We start from the raw sequence: 25,659 nt of genomic DNA, 5'->3' as shown, positions 1-25,659 counted from the left end.
TGGGCCACAATGACGACCGCGACCGTCAAGGTATTACAAAAGGACGAATGAGTGGCTTCGTACACGGCTTCTCCCTCCCAAGGGAACAAATTGCGTTCGACCACATACGACATCCTGACCGCTAAAATATGCAGCACCTTGCACTCTCTCCGTCATTCGCCATTCACAAGTAGGAAAGGAGGCACTGGCACCGGTTTTCATTCCTCTCTCAAATAAGCGCACTTTCCACGAGAGAAAGGCACTGCGCTGGGTTCAGCATTATACGCAAGTCGTGATGCAAACTCCAAGTTCCCACGAGGCCAGTTTTTCTAACAGAGTGAAATGGTTCTACAACGCATTCAAGAAATGGCAAGTGATAACTCTTCTCTTGGCAGCCCAAATTGTGTACTGCAGCGAAGAAAGTTTCTTTAAGCTTGCCCCGATTGTTATGACTGGCTCAGGCGCTGTCTTGGGTAAAGTTATTACTATAGGTAACAGGTCCATCGACACCTTTTTGGGCATACCGTATGCAAGACCTCCCGTTGGAGAACTTCGCTTCAGAAAGCCTGAGCGCGTCACGCCATGGAATGGAACATACCAAGCAACGGCAGAAACCCCAGCCTGCTGGCAGACTACGCTGCGCTTTATCGAGGAAGCTCCATTGAACTACTCTACCAGCGCTTCGGAGGACTGTCTTTACCTGAATATCTGGAAGCGCTCGTCTATCTGTTCAGCTTCAACAACCTGCAGTGACAAAAGGCCAGTCGTCGTCTTCATTCATGGCGGAGCTTTTCAGTGGGGCGATTCTGCCCTCTTCGTCTATGATCCGGCAAATTTTGTAGCTCTCTCAGATGTAGTGTTTGTGACTTTCAATTATAGAGTGAGCATTTTTGGATTTCTCTCTGTCGGCAAGCCTGAAGTGCCCGGAAATTTCGGCCTCTGGGACCAACACCTTGCGCTGAGCTGGGTACGAAAAAACATCGCTAGCTTTGGTGGCGATCCAGATGAAGTGACCTTGATAGGTCAAAGTGCTGGAGCAATATCGGTGGGCTTGCAGGCAGCCTCACCTAAGCGACAGGGTCTATTCAAAAGGGCCGTCCTAATGAGCAGTACTCCACTCTCAATCATTCTCGGCTTCTCGCATAGGGGCGTTGGAAAATTCATTCACGTTGCGGGTGCGTTGGGGTGCTATAATTCGAGAAAGAGCGTCGACGAGCAACTCAACAGTATCATGACATGCTTACGCAAACTTGAACCATCGTTTATAATACGTACCATAGAAACACTGGATCCCACTAGCCAGGTATTCGCACCTGAGTATGGTGACGAATTTTTTCCGGAGCACCCACTTGCAGCGAAAACGTGGACGAAGCTTCCTTTCAAGCAAGTTATTCTGGGAACGACGGCAGACGAGGGCACGATTCTGTTGGACAACATCCAGTACTCTTCCCCTGCATTGAAAAAGTTACTGGCCACCGAATACAGGCTGGCTATGACGGTCGCCATGCAGCCCCTCTTTGGGATTTCCATATCCCGCGCTCGACCTATTGTCGAAGCTTACTTCGGTGGACCCGACGTCCAGCACACAAGTGAAAGTATTGTTCGCATAGCCAGCGAGCTGCTGGGTGACGGTGTGTTTTATTGCCCTGTGAAACTGATGGCAGATGCCGCAGCTCGGCAAAGAATCGACACCTATCGGTACTTGTTCGCGCACAGGGCATCACACAGTTTCTGGCCTAAATGGATGGGTGTCAGCCACGGTGATGACACCCTGTACCTCTTAGGATCGCTTCCTTTCATGAAGGACAAGAGCCGCTACACCAAAGTCCTCGGCGACGCGGGACATAAAAGGCTTCAGCAACTCGACTATACCCCCAAGGAGGAAAACTTCATGCACCAAATTGTGGCGGCCATCAACTCCTTCGTCACCACTGGGTACGTGCAGCTTGCCTTATACTGAGCCAAAAACTATCAAATTTCCACCACTTTGGTTTACTACACCTTGCACTCGAACAATTATGCTCCTTATGCTAGTAGACTAATTTCCTGATTCAGGACTGGTAGAACAGACCGGAGGGGCACCCGGGCAAAACCTGTCGCAGGAGTTAGACGAATGACCAGCGACCTTTATTTACATGGCGAAGGTACTGCCGATGCGATAATATTTTCTTAGCAAAGAGCTCATACCCACTTAAGTTCTGCCAAATCCTGAGATCAACTAATTGTAAAAGAGGTTGGTAGTATTAACAAGAAAGAAAGAAAGTAAGTTCAGCAAGAAAGCTTGCCTTGTTGTAAAGCTTATAAACTCACCTGAATTCAAATTTTGTAATTTAAGTCGTTCTTTGCTGGATCAGCAATGCGCGGCTGTATTTTTCAGCTTGCTTTGCGTACACACGATTACTCGTAGACGTTGTAGGTCATACTTGGCGCATCGTTGATGCACGTTGCAAAAATAAATTATCGCATTCTAGGAAGCGACCTGTGTAGAAAGAACACTGAATAATTCCACTTTTGTTATTAACACAAGGAAACGCCGTAACTCCACGAAGAATAGCTGAAATTCCGAGACCGTAAGCCAGGGTAACAGGCTCAAGATCAGAAGTATGAAAACAAGGTGGTAACAACAATGTGTTTCTGAGCTTTAGCTGCGTTATAATGCTGAATCTGTTAGTTCTGATATATTCAGATGATGCAGAACGAATGACTCATGTGATTGCAGCTTCAAGTTTCGGTTTCGATGGATTGAGGTCAACTTTGAGCTTGATTCTACTATTAATGATGGAACTCGCGATGAGAAGCTTTTTATTCCTGACTCTAGCTGACCGGCTGATAAGTTATTACGTCTCAGTAATATGGTTTATGATCGCACAAACATGATCCAGAAAGCAAAAAAAAAAAAAAATATGTGAGAAGGGATGCTTCTCCTGACAGTCCCTGCAACGTTACGCGACAGCCGAAAATTTTCAGGCTATAGTAACCGAACGCCCCATTCCGTGCTTGCAAAGACAAATAGGAGCAATAAAAGAACTGGGTTACTCAATTTTGATTAGAACGTGTTACGGATAGTTCGCAAATAGAATTCCTTCTTTGTACGAAATTTGAAACAAAGTGCAGTGAAGCTCTTAACAAGTTTTGCAGAATTTCGCTGATGAAGTCTCAGGTATCATACGTAAATGTCTTCAAATGAAGTCAATTTTGATAAGAGAAGGAGTCTTTGTGTGCGCTATGGCGCTCAAAGATTCATTTTCGAGGTAAATGCGAGTAGAAAAGCACAAAAACTTGCGTGTTGGGACACCTGGAAATGTAAGGGAGATTCTTATTCTTACCATATTTTGCTGCTTCGCTTGTTCCAGAAAGCCTCAGCTTCCCGTCTGTGGAAAGGAATGGCCCCGGTACACTACGACTAATCCTGCTGTGGTCCAGCTCCGTCCTGGAAACATTTCCGAAGTGAAAGAAAAGAAAAACAAATGTGAACTATGGCGAGAATATCTTTTGATGAAATAGGTTTTGATTGAAATATAGTTTGCATGCCACCAGTCATGCTGGGATATAATTTCAACAAATATCTATATATCATTGGGCATATAGCGCAATTACGCTTCATCAGGTAAAACCTTCCGAAGAAACGGATATTAGTGACAAATGTCGCAATGTGAAACATCGTAACAAACAAAATGCTGCAAATGAAGCTTCCCATTTTTGCTTTTTTGGATATGTGTTAAAATTGCAGGTTAGAAATTGCAACATTAGAGTACATATTACCACTGCGGAAGTTATGCCATCCAATACACGAAGTATACTAATTTACCGAAAATTCTGAGACCATCATGACTTCCGTTAATTCTGTCGCCGAAATTCGCTGTGAAATTGGCGGCTCTTACACACACTTTCTTGCCCTTAAAAGCTTAGCTCGCGTATTGTGCAAAAAAACTGAGACGTCAATCTACTTTGTAGCACATTTGGAGGAGGGATTTCTCAAGACTCGTGCTAGCCCCATGAGTCTATTGATTGCTATTGACTGAAATTGATTGACTGACAGATGAATCTTGACGTCTCAAACTAACACAGTGAGGACACTAAATTACTTAAAAAGCACAGCACAAAAACGTTATTGCACTACAAATTTCCTAGGAGTCGACTACAAGACTTCGCGCTGACAATGAGAGCGTCATAGACACTGAGCCACTGCATCAAGCACCTCATGACCACTGCTAAATTCTCAGGACCTAAGTAGTGATTGGCCTTATCCAAATCGCTTCAGCAAGCATACAACAATACACTACGTCCACATGATGTATACAGGAGGATGTGTGTAATCACACGTGCCATAAATACTTAGGTGAACGAACAATTGGCGGAATTTTGTTATGCCACTGCTTTTTGCGACTAGGGATATCCGTATCTTTAAATAAACTATCTGATGAGATGAACTGCGCTAACTATATCCTCAGGGCATTCCTTCCACAATGAAGTGCGTGTGTGTCGAATAAAAATAAAGAAAAAACTGCGCACGTGTCTCTCTGCGTTCCTTTCTTCTGGGGTTTTCCACCAAGTGTAAAAGTGTTCTGCCGGCCATACGGGAATACGACTACATACAAATGCCTCCAATTATTGTGGAAACATCTGGTTTCCTAAAACTAATTAATTCTCTCGATATTAACTCTTCTCCCGGCTATGACTCAATTAACAGAAAGTTCCTAAAAAGTACTAATAAGTACTCACTTATTCTTACAAAGCTTTTTCAGAACTCCCTAGATATTGGCGTAAAAATAAGATACATTGTTCTTTTTTTAACATTTGATGATAAGTTGATCAGTATTTAACCATTTAGCTAAACTGTTGAGCCAATCGTTTGCTAGAAGCTTGAGAGCAGGTAGGTTGTCAGAAGAAAAGAACACAGATGTATCATCCACAGAAAGAGAAATGTCGGGGGTCTTATGATTTAGAACATTACAGTCTATGTAAAGAGAAATAATATCGGCCCTAATGTTGAACCTTGTATGACACCATACTTTAAAAATTGCAAATCACAGTCAACACCGCTAATTGAAACATAGTGACATCGCTTCAATATTAGATCCGCGAACCCATTATCGTCCATTTATTTCATCCTTATTGGCCCGCATCCCATACCCCTGTATGCCCTCAGCTATTAACCCTCGCATTAAAAAAAATAACTGCTTATTAGGCCAAGACAGATGCCTCTGATTCTATAACGGCGTAGCTTTTCAATGAGTATATTGTGTTCAATGGAGTCGAACGCTGTCCTGAAGTATAGGGATACCTAAAGTTGATATGTGATGTTCTGGGATCATTACAAGTTTATTGTAAATGTTTACCGAAGCCATTTTCTCGAATTCACCATTTTGAAACTCGTATTGATTTAGCTGTACTGATAAAAATGGCCTATTATCCTTAAAGGATAACCTTCTCGACTACTTTAGAAAAAAAAAACAGGAGAACTGATATGGGTCGGTAATTTTTTATATCATTAGCTGCGCCTCCTTTGTGCATAACAATAACCCTTACACTTTTCATTTGATCTGTAAATATTCCCGTTGACAATATTAAGTTAGTGATATCGCAAATAACTTCACATATTAGGTAAGAAACCGCTGCAATTCGAGCTGCTTTAGCGCCATCGAATACTGCAGAATATTTTTTCTTTAGAGCCTTTATCACGGTAAAACTTTCTAATGCATAAAGAAAGGATAAAGAAGGATAAAGAAGGTTAAAGAAATATGGAATGAGAAAAATTATCGCTGGAATATTGTGAAACATTGGGACGCGTTGGTTCAAAGTTTCCAGAGGTTAGAAAAAGCTGAGTAAACATATTTGAGACAGCCTTACCATTTAATATTTCGTCATCTATCCTGAGGTTGTTATGGTGTAAAAAGCGACTGGTAGCACAGAAATGCCAAGGGCGCAAGAAGTTCTTGAAATAAGTTTACACTTTTGCAGATCGTAACATTCTGAGTTATAAGCCACTGCAAAGGACATAGACCATATTCTACCATTCGTGGTGCGAAAATAACTAGCCCTAGATGTTCAATCCCAGTTCTAAATGTCTCTAGCAAACAGTTCCGTGGAATTACCGCACTGATTTTGATAACAACCACGCTCGCGTAATAGACATCATCCAAACCCTACGCTGGCCAATGAGGTGACTACAAAAATAAAATCGAAATATTTGCTGTTTATTAGCCATGCTATTCCACGAAGTGGGTATTGGAATAAATAAATAAAGGGGGCGGGTCAGTATAACTCTGGTAAATTAAGTTTATGCACAATGAGTTCTGTCGCAACAGAAAATGTCGGTGTTCGCTTTCTTTTTAAAGTGCGTGCACAGAAAGTTGTATCAAACTGCCACCAATCACGTCGTTATGTTAGTGTGTCGATGTATTTCCTATTTGCCAAAATTAGTCATCTGTGACACTACTGTATGCTGCACACCCATTTCTAGTGAAAAATATCTGTACAAAAGTTCCGACTGGTTCAGCCTCCTAAGAGCACGGTTAAAGATAAATATGTACTAGTCAAGCTTTCGTTGAGAATTCGTTTGATAAGGTAATTTATTGTATATGTCTTTTGCGTCTCAAATCTAGTCAAAAATGTAAATTCTGGCAGCGCCTAACTTCCGATGAAGCCATCTCGGACCAACATGGGTGGCGTCCCCAGTGAATCAAGCTGGTTCTCCGACAGTTGGTTTCACACGCGGTTCCCTAAGCACAGTTCCCTTTGCCCATTAGCCATTACAACATGAACTACCCAGCGAAACAAGTTGGCATGGGTAGTGGAGTGAGGGAGTAAAGACTTTATTGGGAAACAAGGTATTGACGGGTGACCTTGTGGTTCGGCAGCCACGAGCAACTGGGCTCAGGCGACTTCTTCAGCTATCTTGATGACCTTGGCCTGCAGGTCAGGGTCGGACCTGAGCAACACGGCCTTCCACTGCTCAGTATTACTTATTGCGTGATTCGTGTCATTTTCCGCTGGGTATGACCACATAATCTGGAACAGATCCGCATTATTGTTAGAATGGTTACATGTATTAGGGTATTGGTGCGAGTAGTAGTAGTGATAGGCTACGGCATTGGGGTAGGTGTTTGTCTGAAGTCGGCTTCAGGCTACTTCTTGTCGCTTGTTAAGCTATTTGTGTGCTGGCGGGTACACTGCCCTGGCTAATCTGTAGTGCTGAGTTATTTCCTGATAACTGACCATGCGAGCCCTTTCTGATAATAGCGTGAGCCGTCCAGGTGCGCGGTTGGTGAGTCCTCGAGCGGTGGCGGGGGCGGCATCATTGTCGGGTAGGGAGGAGTGTGCTGGTGCCCAAATGATTTGGATTGGTCGTGGGTGCTGGTTGTTGTCTAGCATGTTTTACGGAAGCCAAGACCTGGCCTTTCGCAAAATCTCGTACTGCAGCTCTGTAATCGCTAATGATGTAATGACAATGTGGGGAGGCTGTTGCCAGAGAGATAGCCGCCTCTTCCGCTGTTACAGTGCTTCTGGTTCGGATTGAACCACCAGCGCGCATTTATTTGACCTGAGGAGTCTACCACTGCGAGAGACATACAGTTGCGTTCTATGTATTCTACTGCGTTGACATTGACTGCGCCTTTGAAGTCGTGGAATTTCTGATCTAGGGCTCTGGACCATTCGGCCCTCATTTTCTTGTGGAATTAGGGGTGCATGTTTCTAGGAAGTGGATTAATCTTGAGATGGAGCCTCTTATCGTGAATGTCTGCTTTAGTGATTTGCATCAACTCGTACTTGATATCGAGGTTCTGGAGGACGTTTTGCCCGCGGTGGCACTTTGAGTTAGCCTTTCGTATTGAAATATAATATGCGCTTCCAGAACTTCCTCGAGAGTGTTGTGCACACCTGGGGCTAGCAATTTAGGGTTGGCCGTTCTTATACGTAGCCCAAGAGCCTGTTTATGGGGCCTCCGCATAATTTCCTCTATTTTCTCTTTCTCAGCCACTTTGAGGCAGAGGTACGGGGGGATGTAGGTGATGCGGCCGAGCCCAAAGGATTGTACCAACCATATGACGTTGGCTTCTTTCATGGCAGAGTGTCCGTTGGCAAGTCTTAAGGCGAGTCGCACTGTCTGTTGGACGCACGCATCTAGTTTATGAATGGTTTTGCCGTTGCGCCCGTGAGCTTGGATGAAGAGGCCGAGTACAGGGATGGTGTTCACCGCCGGGATCGCGCCTCCTCCGGCTTGCACAGCGATCTTTGAGGATAGTCCAGTCTCGGATTTGCGGCTTGTAGGGGCTCCAAGTAGGAAGTGTTCTGACTTTTGCGGGGAGCAGTCGAGGCCTTTGTCGTACACGTACTTTTCAACTGTGTCTACAGCTTGTTGTAGTGTGGTTTCTATATTCCCATCGCTACCTTTAACCACCCACAGGGTGATGTCATAGGCATACAGGCGGTGGTGTAGATCTGGAATCTGATAAAGTTGTTCCGGTAATCAGATCATTTCTAAATTGAAGAGGAATAGGGACAAGAGTGATTGCTGCGGCGTGCCACAAATTCCGAGCGGGAACTGGTCCGATTGTAGTTCCCCTATTCTTAGTTCCGCTGTGCGGTGGTTGAAGAAATCTTTATTTTATTTTTTATTTTATTAATACTGTAAGCCTTTACAGGCTCTTACAGGAGTGGGAACAACAAAGAAAAACAACAACGAAAAGTACAGATTGCCAGCAAAAAAAAAGATCCGAAAATGAAAGAAACGAAAGTCCTAAAACAGTACAGACTGTTCCTGTACTAAACAGTACAGGAAAGAGTGCGCGTTATACACTGATTTTGGAATAACTGCAAGTGGCATACACAGTAAAAGCATACACTACAAGAACTGCGGTCAGCATCCACATGAACCATACACTCCGTGCGCAGCCCCCCCCCCCTTTTTTTTTTTCCTTTCTACAACGGCGCAACCTGCTGATCAAAAAAATTTTCAATCTTGACAGAAAATGAGATATCGGTGGAGATTCCACACTTTGGCTAAGCCGAGTTATCCGTGCACGTTGTTGCACACCTTCTCTCATTGATGAAGTTGTAGCTCATCTGGCCTACACCTAGGTACTGCAGATTCTCCAGTATAGCATGATGCTCTACGTTGGTGATGCGTTGACGATGCGCAAGCACCAACTAGGTCTACAAGCAGTTCTGATGCGCTACGTTTTCAAAGGCCTTTGTAAGATCGAGGCCCAGGACAGCCCGGGTACCATTCTTGGATATGTTGTCTAGAACTTGATGTTTAAGCTCAAGCCTGACGGCTTGCGGAGAGAGTTTAGGACGAAAGCCAATTATGGAGTTCGATAATAGCTTGTTGACCTCCGCAAAATTGTGGAGGCGGTTCAGTATGACGCCCTCTACGAGTTTTCCTCAGCACGAATTCAGGGAGTTTGGGAGTAAGTTCGCGAGCTGGGAAGTCGCTTACCATGTTTCGGTATAAATATTATTTGTGCATGCTTCCATTGCGAGGGGATAGAACCTGTTTCCCAACAGCGGTTGAAGTACTCTGTTAGGGCAGCGATAGATGCTTCGTTTGGATTTCAGAGGGTTTCATTGGTTACGCCATCGGGGCCTGGTGCACATTTAGTTCGGAGTTTCAACAAGACGACCTGTTCTTCAGCCTCTAGGATGAGTGCATCTCGGTTAAGAATCTCCGGACCAGCGTATGGCTTCTGGAGGATTTGTGCACTTGTGCCTATGTAATATATATATATATATATATATACATATGTATTTAAAAAGAAAAAAATTCAGAAAGCGAGTGGGTGGAGCCCCTAGTCCAGGGCCCCACTGGCTTGAGCGGTCCGCCGTGCTTGGTCGAGGAGCGCTAGTTGCATCTCCCGATCCTCGCTGACGAGCCAAGTCTCCCACTGCTCCCTTCCGGAAAGTTTGCCGGCTATTTTTGGTGTATTAATTTTGGGTGGCCTGTTCTGGCAGTCCCACGTAATGTGGGCGAGAGTTGGCCGGCCTCCGCAGCAAGGACAGCCTATGTAATGGCTTCTGAGTTCTGTCATGAACTCATCGCCAGTGCCCTGGTATTGGTGAGTGACCTTAGTGAGGTCTTTCCTCTGCTCGGATTTACTCTTATCCGAGTCCATAAGATATCGGTGGAGATTCCACACTTTGGCTAAGCCGAGTTATCCGTGCACGTTGTTGCACACCTTCTCTCATTGGTGTTTGGTTAATTGGTTAGCGTATTCTTCCATTTCCATGACGATTTGCACGATGCGCTCGTGGAAGGTACGGTTCAGTTTAGTCTTCTTCCAGCGGGTTTGCATGCTCTTTCTGGCTTCCCACAACTGTGGGAGGCGGCTATCCACGTCGACCAGACCAGCGTCTTCAGGGATCTCCCTAGTGGCGCGTTTCATGCAATCTCTGAGATTGCCGATCCAGGCCTCGAGATCGTTTATATGCTCGGAAAATGTTAGAGAAGACACACACAAACGCGCGCGCGCGCGCTCACGCACGCACGCACGCAGACAGACAGACAGACAGACAGACAGACAGACAGACAGACAGACAGACAGACAGACAGACAGACAGACAGACAGACAGACAGACAGACAGACAGACAGACAGACAGACAGACAGACAGACAGACAGACAGACAGACAGACAGAGACACAGGAAAGTGCGGGGATATTCCTTGGTTGAAGGACGAAGGCCTAAGTACCAAGCAACGAGGCACCAAGCAATTTTTTGGTTTGCGCCAGGTGAAATTTCGAATAGCCACGATATTAATATACTTACTCCATAAAGCATTTTTTTCGTTTCGGACGTTCTGAGTTGATCAGTTTAGGGCCAGTCATTGAGGCGCCAGGCGGTGCCTGGCGCCGCAAAGCAATGACTAGGTGGCCATTGCTTTGGCCAACTGGAACACAGCCTGACTTTGATGTACATCATTGGGTGCACGTTAATAAAGAACCCTTGGTGATTAAAATTAACCAGGAGTTCTCCTCTACGGCGTCCCTCCATACCCATTGTGCAATTTAGGAATATTAAATCCCATAACTTACTTTTTTAATATCATTCGCTTGCATAGGGCCAAATTTAGCCACGAATATTGCGTAACATGTTTCAAGTAGGAAGCTTTGTCAAGACGGCAAATTTGTTTTATTCCCTACAGTCTACTGTAATTATATGAAGAGCCAACGTGCATCATGTGACCTAAGGTGCTCATAATATTATGCTTTTGGGAGAGAACGAAATTCTATAAAATTTCGATTAGGCGGGTTTACTTCTTTTGGTGAATCCTACGAATTTTTCAATGTATACTCCGTTCCACGCATAGCGATCAATGCTGTGAAGGCTAGAGAGACTTCTTGTCGTGGCTTCGTTCGCACTTAGATATAGCTCGATGTTTTTTGACCGCAATTGTGCGCAACTGTTTTTTATGTTGGCACAATATTGAATTGAAATAAATTTTAATCCTTAGAAACAAATACAGTGTAGTATACAGCTGCTAATGCAAAAATTTGCTTAGGTGGGCTAGTTCGTAATGCAATATAATAAAAACTTAGAGCGCTAAAAACACAAAGGACGTAGAAGAAATGTTTGGTGAGTGTTTCTTCGTCCTACGTCCTTTGTGCTTTTAGCGCCCTACATTTTCATTATAAGGCTGCTAATGCATTGTTTTAGATTATTTTTATTTTTTGTTGTTCTTTTAGGCCTTTTTATTTGCAACCCATCGCGAGGAGCCTCACGTGCATGCTCGCGCGAGTGAATGCTGTTGCCGTGCAACGAAGCATGCACGGAATGCGCGGAGTGATAACTTTTCTTGACCAAACTTTTTGCGTAGCATCCACAGTGTTGACTGCTCTCTGGAACGGAGTGTAGGTTTCTCGAATAGTCCTCTGGAAACTTAACACCGACAATAAAGAATTATCGTGACTTACATACTTCTACATTCCTCGACTTTAACTGGTTCATAGTGCTTTATTTTGTCTTGTTCATTCGGTTTTTCCGTCCTTACAGCAAAAATAACCCTATGCAGCTAAAAACTCTGACGTAAGAATCCACGCTAGCGTTGTAATCGGTAAAATTCAGCGAACTGAAGAAGAAGAAAAAATGAAGGAAATGAAAGAAAGAAACATTGACATAGAGAAAGGACTGAGAAAGAATAAAAGCTATGGGCATTTTGACCGACTTTGTCAAAACCAAAAATTCTGGCTTGTTATTTCTGGCAGGTTCAAGCGTTTCTTTTGCCTTTCGGGGGCATCATAGAGATAAAGAGTTGGTAGTGGGAAACGCCTGGCGCTGAACTTTTCACGTGTACACAACGGGGCATCTGTATTTAAACAGCCTTGTTTGTCACAGTGGCTCTTAGGTTCTTGGCTTTGAAGAAATATATGTAAACAACATATAGAAAGTGATGCTGTTATTCCAGAAATGGGCATCTCTACCTTGCTTACGGTATTTTGTTCACTAATGTACTGCAAAACTTTTGAGCACAATTTCAATGTGCTCAACAGTTTTAATCACATTGGTTAAAAGCAAAAATGTCTGCTTTCGGCTGCGTAGACAAAAATGTGTACAGTGCACGGCTGCGAAATTCCCGCAAAGTGAAGATGGGCAAACGATAACGCGTTTAAGTCCACGCGCCGGCGTTACATGCATCGGTGCTCGAACGAAAGCAGTTGAATGCCATCAAGGCCTCGTCAAGGACGCCGCGGTTTTCCTTTAGGATTCCCGCAGCCATCCAGCTTCCATTGCCCCAACCTAAATGGTTTGAGATAAACCAAGCACAAAGTAAACAATTCTCGGTGCTCCTTTCAATGTCATTCGAAGCGCAGTCAGCAAGAGTGAAAGTGCACAACGATGATAAGATGTGTACCTTTTCTCCTTAGAAGGAGTTGCTGCGATGTTAAAGAACGTTGGTCGCTACGAAGGAGCATCGATAGTGCCTTCGTAAATAGAATAGCTGTGTCCCGGCTTGCTATGCGCCTGTGGCAAACAATCGCGCCATTAGACTCGCAGAAGAGGAAATGCCTTTCTCGGCTCTTCTGGCCCGCGACTCCACTCGAAGTGTCGCAATTGCGGCAACTTGTGCTTCTTCTGTGGGATTTTTTTTTTCGTTCCTGCCTCAGTTCACAGTAAAAACGTTCCTCCGGTTTATTCGTATCGATTCCGGACTCCTGGCGAGAGTTCGCTTGTAAATCGGCGACAAGCGGGTTGACGCGTACATGACCATACCGTACGCTGAAGCGCCCGTGAGCGACCTCCGTTTTCAAAAGACACGACCCGTTTCTCCCTGGAAAGGAGTGTACAATGCCACAAGCAAGCCGAAAGTGTGCAAGCAGCTATCATGCCCGCTGATCCCTACGCTGAGACTGGATTACACCAACGCGTCCGAGGACTGCTTGTACGTCAATGTTTGGAAACCAGCGTCGCTTTGCGCCGAGACACTCCTAACCTGCAAGCAAGAATTTTCTGCACATGTGTTCATTCACGGAGGCGGTTTTCAATAGGGTGACTCAGCCCTTCTCGTCTACGATCCGGCAAACGTCGTGGCCCTTACCGACATTAACGTAGTGACTTTAAATTACCGAGTAGGAATCAACGGCTTTCTGTCCCTTGAAATTCCGGGAATACCGGCAACTATGGGCTTTTGAGATCAAAACATGGTGCTCAAGTTGGTACAGCGAGATATATCGAGCTTCGGTGGTGATACGAATGATGTTACATTGGGAGGTCAGAGCGCTGGATCAAATTTCCACCCGCCGTGGTTGCTCAGTGGCTATGGTGTTGGGCTGCTGAGCACGAGGTCGCGGGATTGAATCCCGGCCACGCCGGCCGCATTTTACGAAAACACCCGTGTACTTAGATTTAGGTGCACGTTAAAGAACCCCGGGTGGTCGAAATTTCCGGAATCCTCCACTACGGCGTTCCTCATAATCAGAAAGTGGTTTTGGCACGTAAAACCCCATAATTAAATTATTGTTAATCAATATCCGTGGGACTTGATGTAGTGTATCCTCACAGCAAGGCACTTTTCGAGAGGGCTATTATGCAAAGCGAAGCTCCGTTGTCCATGACAGCAACAATATACTTCAGCGGAGAGGGGAAGTTCATAAACGCGGCTGGTGCGGCTGCTATGACGCGAAAAAGGCACTGAAGGAGTAGATAAACGACGTTCTCACCTTCATGCGTCGTTTATATTGAAGTTTTATAATAAGCACCGTAGATAAGTTTGATTTCGTGCAGCGCATGTTCGCGCCTACAGGTAAGGATGGCATCTTGACGCTTTCCATCCTGCCGCCACACGCTTGGATGAACACGGAGCTGCTATTGGGACCGGAACCGGAAACTGTGCCGCCCCGTGTGGCAGCTGCGAAGCTTGCCATGGGACGACGCAGTGAGGAGGGTTTAATGAGTTAATATATGTGCACACTCTATATTCGTAATAAAATACATATTGGGGTGTGAGAATTATTCTCGTGGATCATTTACCGAATAAGTGCATACAAAGTCTTACAGATTTTCAAAGGCGACAGAGTAAAGCAGTGGTTATTCTTGCTGCTCTCGTAAGACCCCTTGAAAAGTGAGATAAAACGAGCTATTTTGAATTCTGGAAATTTAGGCTCATTTTGCGAACGCTACCGCTAAGAGACGGTGCCGCTACGTGCACTAACGTTGCAAAAAAACTGAGAGCTTGTTCGTTAAGCTTCTGTATCCGTCTTGTGGGCACACTGCAGTTGAACCATGCATACCCCAGCGTTGTCAAGATTCCAGAATGCGCAATTCCTGGAATGATATAAGCAGTGACGGATCACTACGTGCGAACGATCAGTAAACTACCATTCACGGACACACACACACACACAAAAAAAACAAGCCCGTACTGAAATCGAACATGCAAAAGCATGTTCTCGTTCCCACAGGATTACATTCGCGAGAACGAAATGACTGAACCACTCCTTAGACAGGCGTTTCTTAGCGGTTGATGTGTATACTAACGCTACATTTTGTAACATTTTTATAAAATCGCTTGCTTTGAACATTAAGGACGCGCTCTCTGGAGGAAATGAAAGTGCAGTCATTTAACTATTGATACCCCACTTCAAAGTAGCAGAATATATTTGTCCCCATTCGCTCACTTTTGCGTAAAATTGACCAATTTTTTCTCCCAGTCTTCAAATCTATAAACCTGTCGAAAAGAACATAGGCGTTTAAACCTGCAGTACTGCTGCAAGTTTAACATGTGGATAGGCTATAGGGGTCTACTTCCGCGCCTATTTCAGTTCACTAAGTGCGTGAAGTGGCGCTGCAGCACCTGTTGGGCTCTCACGGGGGCCGCTATAGGGACACTGGTTGTTGTGTACGTTACGAATGTCTGCACATGACATATGATTAAAGCTTTGTTAGAGTATTACTTGCCCCAAATACCTAATTCTTATATTTCTGCAGCAGACACCATTCAGTTTGGATTAAAGATTGAAGAGGAAGCCAAATAAACCGTAACGAGTTCGCGTTAGGTTAAAGGTACTTAAAGAATTTTTTTTTTTTTTTTGTAGAGGACAGGCACAGAGCTCACCTACAGAGGGTGTACCGTAAGCGACGAGTCATAAAAAGGAAGCAAAAAAAGCACATCCACGCAAACTGTTACTTTACGCGCATACTTCGTAGCACTAATTATTATACGCGTTCCAGGCACATTGACTTTCACCAAATTTTTTTCGCACGCCAGAAAAGTGAGCAAGACGTGCCTTTAGATTGTTTTCAATAAGCATTTTTTAATTCGTTGTTTACAGGCATTATTTTTCTGCCTACTCAAACGTGTGTGCAGATGAAGAAACTGAATGCGTTTTACTAGAATATTTAGTATGCACCACCGTTTATGGTGTTTTGCAAGGTAATTACTTGAACTATACTCGTGGCTTTTCAGACTTTAAGTTGTGAGTTCATGCACATGATACGATTAGAAATATGTACGTTTAAGCTTTCTGTGAATTACGCACAAATTTAAAGCAGGGTAGCAAGCTAATACTTACACTGACTAACCCCCCTGTCTTTCTCTCTTTTCATCCTTCTTGTTCAAGAGATTTTATTCGTGCATGGTTTTAATTATGTTTTATTATTTTATTATGACCGCGTACATACCTATAACATCATCTTCCTCAAACTAAGAGCAAAGGATTAGCCGGCAATTGCTGGGGCGACGACGCATCCTTAGCATAGTTATTATTATTATTAATATTATTATTACTATAATTACTATTATTATTATTATTATTATTATTATTATTATTATTATTATTATTATTATTATTATTATTATTATTATTATACAGAAAATAACCTGAGCAGGCCCCTATGCCATTTCTTCTTACGGATACAAAAAGAGTCCCGTCTATAGACTGCAAACCCCTGAAGGCCAGCAACTATTTCCAAAATGCATTATTTAGCCAATTCTGGAGTCTACAGATCCCTCACTTCTGTAGCCTACGTGAAGACCGCAAGAAAGTGTAAGAAGGCTCCCCCCTCTACTGCTATAGCGATCGTTCTATCTAGCAACTGTCACAGCGCATTTAGCAATAAATTGCGGCCCTTATGACTTCGTCATCCACCCTTCGGGATTCTTACCTAGCCTACTCGGTTCCTGCAAAGATTCAATGCGATATGGGTTCTCATCTGCCTGTGGCAATTCTTCTAAAATTGGTTGCAGTATCTTGCTCCAAGAATGCGGATGATATCTTGCCTTACAAAAGTGCCTATTAGCATTATGTAGAAATTCTACCGACTTTCTATTTACTTTACCAACAGTATAGTTACATTTACATTCTAGTACCATTTGTTCATAAAATGTCAAAATACTTCTTTCTTACTTTTACATAAAGAATGTTTTAAATACACCGTCAAAAGACTCCTTTCTTACTTTTCTGCACAGGATATTTCAAATACGCCCTTAAAAGACTTCCGTTTTACTTTTGTACAAAGAATATTATAAATAGACCGTTAAAGGACTGCTTTCTTACTTTTGTATCAAGAGCATTTGTTCATACACCGTTAAAAGACTTCCTTCTTACTGTTGTATAAAGAACATTTGTTCGTACAATGTCAAAATACTTTTGTTACTATTGCATAAAGAATGTTTTATATCGACCGTTAAAAGACTTCCTTCTTACTTCTGTATAAAGAATATTTTAACTACACCGTTAACATATATTCTTCTAACTTTTGTCTAAATAACAACTTTAATACTCCGTCAAAAGGATTGTTACTTTTGTGTAAACAATGTTTTACTATACATGATCAAAATATTTTTTTTCTGAAGGACGTGTATCCTCAGCACATCAACAGCTCGTACTGCTGGCCGAAAGATATTAAGAATGGGAAGTAACTTGAGAGATTTTGATAAATTTTTCTAGCACACATTAATGTCCATAGATGACATACTCAGGAATCAAACTTTTTGTTTTAACTCACCGTTCCAATACAATTCGGGGGCGAATTGTTGACCGAGTGCTACGAAAATGTTTAAAGCAGTACGTTTGTAAACTGTTAGAACTAATCTTTTTAAAGGTTCTACTGGACTACGTGAGCGTGCGGTGACGTCCACACACTTCGAGAAAATCTGCTTGCGCTACGCCACCTTACCAGTGTAATAGCGGAGTACTGTGCAGGCCGCGCACCAGTTACACAGCTTTAGCCCGGCCTTAGGGCTGGTTAATCAAAGGCCGCTTTATGCTTGAGCCATGACACCGCCCGCTTGCCGCAACTGAATATTTCTCACAGTGGTTCACAAATTTTGGCATACACTGGGCTCGCACATGCAGTGTAAACCGATATATATGTACCAGTCTGCGAAATCTCCAAATTTTCACCCGACCACATGCGTGCGGACAGGCGGGTGGTGTGACGTGCGCCTCGAGCGCAAATCGGCCCTTACCAGGCACTGCAATTGCAAGGCCACCAATTAGCTTTGCAACGAGCAGACATTGTCAGCTCCTGACTGGAAGCTCACCATTATCATTGAAAAGGAAGGTGTACAATCAGCGCATTTTATCGGTGCTGACATATGGGGCAGAGACTTGGAGACTGACAAATAAGCTTGAGAACAAGTTAAGGACCACGCAAAGAGTGATGGAACGAAGAATTCTAGGCGTAACGTTAACAGATAGAAAGACAGCTGTTTGGAACAGAGAGCAAACGAGTGCAGCCGGTATTCTAATTGACATTAAGGGAGAAAAATGGAGCTGGGCAGGTCATGTAATGCGCGGGTTAGATAATCGTTGGACCATTAGGGTTGCGGGATGGTACCAAGAAAGGGAAGCACACGTAAGGACGATAGAATACTAAGTGAAACGGTGAAATTAAGAAATTCGCGGGCTCTAGTTGAAATCGGTTGACGCAAGACAGGGCCAACTGGAGATCGCAGGGAGAGGCCTTCGTCCTGCAGTGGACATAAAATTGGCTCATGATGATGATCATTATGATGAATCAAGTCAGTGCACTCCACGATATAAATAGTACGCCCTCAACTGGAACATGTCAGCACAGAAGCGTCACAACATTTGTTAAAGAAAGAAAAAGAGCCGAAACTCAGAGTAACACGGCGCTGGAACGTTGCCGCTCAAACATTCAAAAGGCTGTAAATACAGCTGCTGCTGAGTGAGAGCGACTGTTGACCTGAGAAAGCGCACAGGTCGAATACAAACAAAAGCTTTGTTCAAATGTAGCTTTGTTCGCACGCTTTCTTCCCTGCCTCCTACCGACGGCTTGTGCAAATTAAAGGGAACTAAGAGGACGTTGCATCAAAATGGATGCGAAGCAACCGTGTCAACTGATATTCTTTACCGAGATGGTTGCTTGCTTTGTGAGGAAACAGAACGGAAATCGAAGATACATCGCTCTTTGCACGGTCCTTAACTTGCTCTAAAGCTTCTTTGTCAGTCTCCAAGTTTCTGCCCCATATGTCAGCACCGGTACAATGGACTTATTGTACACCTTCCTTTTCAATGATAATAGTAATCTTCCAATCAGGAGCTGACAATGTCTGCCGCATGTGTTCCAACCCATTTTCATTCTTCTGCGAATTTCCTTCTCATGGTTAGGGTTCCTTGTAATTAATTGACCTAGGTAAACGTACTCCTCCACATGCTCTATAGGCTTACTGGCGATTCCGAACTCTTGTGCCCTTGACCGGCTATTCTTCATTATTTTGGTCTTCTGCGTATTATTTTCAACCCCACTCTTACACTTTCTCTGTTAAGGTCCTCAATCATTTGTTGTAACTCGTCTGTAGTGTTGCTGAATAGAACAATGCCATCTGTAAACTGAAGATAGCCGAGATATTTGACGTCGATCCTTACTCCTAAGACTTCCTAGTTTAATATATTGAATACTTCTTCTAAGCAAGCAGTGAATAGCATTGGAGACATTGTGTCTCCTTTTCTGACCCCTTTCTTTATAGGTATCTTCCTACTTTTCTGGTGTAGAATTAAGGTAGCTGTGGAATCTCTGTAGATATTTTGATATTTTCCCTTTCTCTCTCTCTCTCTCACTACGTGTGCGTGCGTGCGTGCGTGCGTGCGTGCATGCGCGCGCGCGCCCGCATGTAATAAGGTATTGTTGTATAGCATGTAATAAGGTATTACATGCTATACAACGATAAACACTAAACACACAGCAGTGCATATGATCGGGTATACACAAACAATATTAAGAACAATTCGTGACACTTAGTGCATCAGCTTGTGGTACTTAGTACAGCACTATTGGGTAACAAGAACTTAAATCACGCGCAACTAAGAAGAGTATTGTTGAAGTTGGGCCCGAAACTGCTCGCAGAAGAACATATGCAAAACGTGACAAGTTACGTAGTGCAGCACGCTATACATCGCTCAGGGAGAGGTACATTTTCTTCTAAGCCGCGGTAATGTGCACTCTCCGAAGAATTCCTGGTATGTGAACAAACTGCCTGTTTGCTCGGAAAGCTCCATTTAGCCGATTAATAAGTGACGCTTCTTAACGTGCAGTGTTACGGCTGAAACTTGCTAACATTGTGAATACCAGGATGTAATCTAAGATTGATATTAATGGTGAACACGACTGTCTTTTATTCGAAAACGTATGCGAAAAAGTGAAATTGAAAAGCCTGCAGAGACGCCATCTATGCATCGACGTCTCAAATAATGGAGCATTTAAACGCACCCGTACCTCACGAGAGGTCGCCACCTGCAACAATTACACGTAGAAGGGTAGGAGCGTCGGCCGTGTCGGCGTCTTGGAGAGCTGCCAAACGTGACCCGAAGTTCGCGGCTGGTTGTTGGCATTCGCGTCCGATGTTCTATAGGGAATAGTATCTATAACTCTACAATGCAAACACCCATGGACAGCCTCATTCTTTGTCTATAGTGAAAGAGCTGTTTGTATGGAGATTAAGATGCTTATGCAGTCTGGAATAGTCGGCCTTGCTTTCCTTAACATGGTAATACTCGCCACAGCAGGGTACCGTTGGCAGCGTAAACACACAAGGAAAGAATTCCAATAAAGAAGGCTCTCGTTAAATGCACACGCGTGTGTGTGTGCGTGCGTGCGTGCGTGCGTGCGTGCGTGCGTAACTAATTCACGTAAGATACAAATTGAGATACTGAATTTGACCGCTTTGACTATTATAATAGATGTGGTTTGAAGAACCGCGATATCTGTTTTCGATGAAGAGCTTTTAGTTTGTAAACGTCGTGCTTCTATTCTTTTCGCACTTTCAAATTTTTCAAAATATTTTGAACAAAATTCAGGCCCTAAATCGAACTTCCCCTTCCAACAGATACTAGAAGTTAACTTTCTCAAATTCAACAAATTACATTAAAAGGGATCCAGGGTTTATCTCAGAAAAGCGTTTCTGCGTTTTACATTTATTTGAATAGGCCGCGTCGGAGTTGGGCCCGAGCAAAAGCTTCCTCTTAAACAATTTGTCGAGAGATCAAATACATGATTATTAACTGCATTGCCATTGCAAAAGATGCTGCAAACGAATTCTTGAACGCTACGCTGTGTCAAAACAAGTAATATATGTATTTTTTAATAAAAAGATATACTCGTATGTGCCAGAAATTGTGTTCAACATAACTGATATCAATGCTTCGATGTTTTTGTCTATTTAACAAGTAAAGAAAATATCACACGATCCTTACAACTATATCAGTTCGAAACCAGGAAAGCAGTGCATGACATTGATATGAAAAATGTAAAGGCCATGAAATTAACAAGTTGAGGACAAATATGTTAATGAAACTTTGTCATTCAACAACCTTGTTTACATTTTTGCACATATGCAACGGCCAGTGAAAAATCTCAATGACGCTGTCATTTATTGCAATGTGTTACGCAGGAGCAGCTGTCACCGGTCGTGTATCGTGAGTAATTGCACCGAAATTATTGTCCCAACAGAGGGCACCTATATAAAGCCGTTCTACAAGATATACGAGGGCGAGTCAAATGAAAGTGAGCCAATGCAAATATATGACAAACGGGGTACTTAATTTAAAAGTAGTCTCCATGAGCATTTAGACATTTATCCCATTGACTAACGAGTCGGGTGATTCCCGTCTCATAAATCTCCTTAGGTTGCTGCTTCAACAAATCTGCAGCTGACTCTTTCCCGTCATCGTCCGACACGAATCTGTTTCCCTTAAGCTGTTTTTTTTTTTTCAGTTGCCCCAGAATGTGGAAGTCGCAAGGCGACAGGTCTTAGCTGTATGGCGGATGTTGCAGTGCTTCCCATTCGAACTTTGCCAGTTTTGTATTAACTACATCAGCGAGGTGGGGACGAGCATTATGGAAAAATTAAAAATTCAATTATGGGGTTTTACGTGTCAAAACCACTTTCTGATAGCCACGTCGTGCTATAGCCACCATAGCCACGTCGTGGAACAACATGACCCCATTCGTCAATTTTCCACGTCGCTTGTTCTTGATTGCTACACGCAGCCGATCCGGCCGGGATTTGATCCCGCGACTTCGTGCTACACAGCCCAACACCATAGCCACGTCGTGGAACAAGATGACCCCATTCGTCAATTTTCCACGTCGGCTGTTCTTGATTGCTACACGCAGCCGATCCGGCGTTCCACAATATCGGAAACGATTGATAGTCTCCCCGGCTTTAAAAAAATTCTATCAGTAATGGCCCCTGACAATCGAAAAAAAATTGTAAACAACAACTTTCCGGCGGGAATGACAGCCTTTGCTTTCTTTGGGGGCGGTGAATTCGAATGTTTCCACAGTAAGCTTTGCCGTCGTGTTTCAGGCTCGTAGTAGTGGCACCATGGTTCGTCCCCGATCACAATTGGAGACAAGAAGTCGTCACCCTCATTGTGATACCGGATCAGATGAGTCAAGGCAGTGCAGAACCTTCTTCTGGCGGTGGTTCAAAATCTTGGGCATCCATTGCGCACACAAGAGCCGATGACCGAGATGTTCATGAATTATGGTGTGAACCTAACCGCGACTGATGGTCACACGCTCTGCCAGTTCATCGATGTTTATCCTCCGTTCTTGTCTCATCAGCTCATCAACTTTTGCACTTGTGTTGGGGGTTATTGCACGATGGCTTTGGCCCGGTCTTGGATCGTCTTTGCAACTTTCACGTCCTTTTTCAACCCTTTGCTCCAATGCTTCACAGTGACCAATAAAATGCAATGTTCAACGTACACGGCAACCATACGCCGAATAATTTCCTTTTGGGAAACACCTTCAGCTGTCACAACATTCACGGCACCCCGCTGCTCAAGTTCTGAAGCGTCCATTACGTCACGCAACCATGTTCAATCCAGTGTATGAGAGCATTAAAGAACATTTACTCTCACATCTGCGTGTCACTTTTGTAAATGAAAGATGCCTGTGTGCTACGCGCATGCCTCGCAGATAATTAACCGAACCATTATTGCGCGGGGTGGGTAGGCTCACTTTCCTTTAACTCGCCCTCGTTCATTAGAAATGCGAAGATACAATGGAATATACAAATGTTTGATAAAGGTCAAAGAAGTGTCACTGGAAACAAAGTTCACTGCATGTATACACAAAACCTCGCAACAAGATATTTAAATATACGTATAAGTCTCCAATAAATCTACGTATCTAAGACAAAGTCACTGTATATAATGCGTCAAACAAGGCAAATAAAACATGTAGCGCAATCACAGATTCACAGAATCATAGATCTCGCCCCCATTCCATCCACTCCATCCGATGTATCGCGTCGACGGAAGGCGGCACGCTTGCTCCCCGCTTTTGTGCTTTGCGCACGCAAGACTGAGCCACCATCGTCGGCTCACCCATTCCATCCCCCTACTCTTTCACTCGCACATACAGCATGCGGCCCGCGGTCACGACGTTATTGCCCTGAGACTTCATACGAAACATGAGGGTGACGGCGACAGCAGGAATGCGCCTGGAGTCTTCATATAATTGCTATGACAATAATATAATAATAGCATCCGGCAACCGAAGCGTGCTGTGGCCGATTGCTTTCCGCAAAAGAATTAACAAAGTGTCACAATGTGACAATTCGCTGCGCCGCAACATTTTTTGTTTTGTTTTGTGGGGCGTGGGCACGGAAATTAAAAAAACACCAAGGAAAATATGTTGGCCACAATTGAATGCCTACTTTGCGTACCTGATGTGGCTACCGAATGAATATCGAAGAAAACGTGAGACGCTTGGTCCACCGAGAACCATACGCATAGTGCTCGGTATTTTACATCGGCGAGACAAGGCTTTCCGGAGAGGTTGCGCTCAAGCGAACACGGTGCAATCCGTCAAGTCTTCACAGTGATGGCGGTGAGCGACCATTGTTACTTTTTATCGTGTGCTACCCAGAAGGCGTCCAAAACTCTGCCAGGTGAAAATTCACTCGGCCAGAGAAAACCACACGCGCACCGAAGTACGCCGCGCGGTGGTTTCGGGGCAACACAAGAAAAACGCATGCGCTCTGGCTGGTTCTGGCAGCCCGCGGGTAGGGTAGCGAGAATTTAAAAAATTAAGAGGCTCAATGTGTCCTCACGAATAAAAGTCAAAGTAGAAAAAAATAAATAAGAACGTAGTTACCCTGGCTGGCTTTAGTGTCTTGACATGGATGCTTTGGCGTAGGTGAAAAAAAAATGTTGATATTTTTTTATGCGACATGATGGCACAAATGAACCACCACAACGCTTCGTCTCATCGTATCTCGCTGCGTGTTTTGTCAACTTGTCTGACAATATGTTGATTTGGCTTGTCTCGTTGTATGTTCTGATCTAAGACTTTAGAAAAGTCAATGTACCTTTGGCGTCAAATGTTCATAACAACATTAAGCCCGCAATGTTCCGGAATTGAAAATCTCAAGCACGACTTTGGAAATATCAATGCAACTTTCTCATCAAAAGTTTCATAGAACTTTATAGCCATAAAGTGTCAGAATTAAAATCCAAGCGCTCCCGATTCCGCGGCCTCAGCGAGATGCCATGACGAGCCCGCTCGCCATTAAAACGCCTTTGAAGCTTTGTGCTTGGATACGTCTCCTTGCTTTACATGACTCCCGATGCATGGGCGTTGCCGCGAAATACAGCCCGATTTCGCAATGTTCGCGATAAAATGTTTTTTCGATCGTGAAAAGGACATTCTAGACAAAATCGAGCATGATCTCTGGCGCCGGGGGTTGTTTTGGCCGGCGGCGCATGGACAGCCAGAAATATTTCGGGGGGGGGGGGGGGGGCTGAAGGCCCATAAGCCCCCCCCCCCCCCTGGCTACGCCCTGGTTCCTGTGTATTCGGGCCTTGTGATCTGAGGAATATACGTTAGTACGTTCTGTCTACTGAGTACGCCAGTACACGACAGTTATAAAGGCGGTTATGGCGCGTAATGTGAAGTAACATTCTGGCCAACCAAGTATAGCGTGCCCCAAAAAGCATGTAGTAAAGAATCAAGGATTCACAAAAGAGCCTACCAAGTGAACTGCGCTTGTCATCCTTAGCTTCAGGCTCTAGACAATTCGCGAGAAAACAAACTTTCCCTCAGTTTCGCACCCTGCAAGCTTAAATTAGTACGTGTACCTAAGCATTTTCTCGTAGAAAGTAGTGTGCATAAAGTCGGCTGAAGACACTAAATAACTATGCGATGCTGACGGTGGGGCGGAAGTCGCAAAGCACACACACATTTCGCTTCAAGCAGCCCGCCTTGCGGTTGCGATATATACTGCGAAGGTGAGGTACGAATCGGTGAGTGACCTTGGTGACTGACCTCTCAGCGAATGCGCGTATTCTGTTCTAGTCACCGACGGTACAATAACATCTGACTGTGGCATCTACGTTTCGTTTATTTAGAGTTCTTCAAAATTATCAATGGGGAGGACAAATTATTGTGCAATTAGCAGATCCTAGAAGTGGCAAGAAAGCGAAATACTTTACTTATTGTTAATAGTCCGAAGACCCTGAATACTTACTCACTCAGCTATTACGGTGGTACTCTGGTCGCACAAACGGTAAACGCTCCCAGCAATCATAAAAGTGTGCCGAAGGACAATCTGCGAGTGGTGCCAGGAGCGGTGATTGAAGATAACGCTATTATGAGGCGGAAAAAATGTGCCCCTTTCGCCGTAGTAAATAGCGTTCCTTCCGCCTGAACTTTCTCGAAGGCCATATAACTTTGACCATAGCGGATGATCGAGGAAGTGAGGCTTTACAT

General features: G+C 44.0%; 1 protein-coding gene and 1 pseudogene across 1 annotated transcript; both read left to right on the top strand.

Annotated features, from left to right (window-relative positions):
• The first annotated feature begins 190 nt into the window (after positions 1-190).
• Positions 191-4,487, top strand: LOC126532306 (acetylcholinesterase-1-like). Its single transcript, XM_050179991.2, has 2 exons — positions 191-1,914; positions 3,333-4,487. The coding sequence occupies exons 1-2, from the start codon at positions 275-277 to the stop codon at positions 3,481-3,483; spliced, it is 1,791 nt and encodes a 596-aa protein (XP_050035948.1). The 5' UTR covers positions 191-274; the 3' UTR covers positions 3,484-4,487.
• A 4,856-nt stretch (positions 4,488-9,343) lies between these two features.
• LOC140218592 (cholinesterase-like) lies at positions 9,344-14,373 on the top strand (annotated as a pseudogene).
• Positions 14,374-25,659: the final 11,286 nt, after the last annotated feature.

Source organism: Dermacentor andersoni, chromosome 5 (genome assembly GCF_023375885.2).
Source record: "Dermacentor andersoni chromosome 5, qqDerAnde1_hic_scaffold, whole genome shotgun sequence".
Classification (NCBI taxonomy): domain Eukaryota; kingdom Metazoa; phylum Arthropoda; class Arachnida; order Ixodida; family Ixodidae; genus Dermacentor; species Dermacentor andersoni.
Note: the sequence above shows the minus strand (reverse complement) of the source record. Positions and strands in the feature narration are given on the sequence as shown.

Excerpts from the sequence above, each read along its gene's own strand:
- LOC126532306 (XM_050179991.2), top strand. The coding sequence starts at position 275 with ATGCAAACTCCAAGTTCCCACGAGGCCAGTTTTTCTAACAGAGTGAAA. Across the intron at positions 1,915-3,332 it reads AACTCCTTCGTCACCACTGG|AAAGCCTCAGCTTCCCGTCT; the intron begins GTACGTGCAGCT and ends CGCTTGTTCCAG.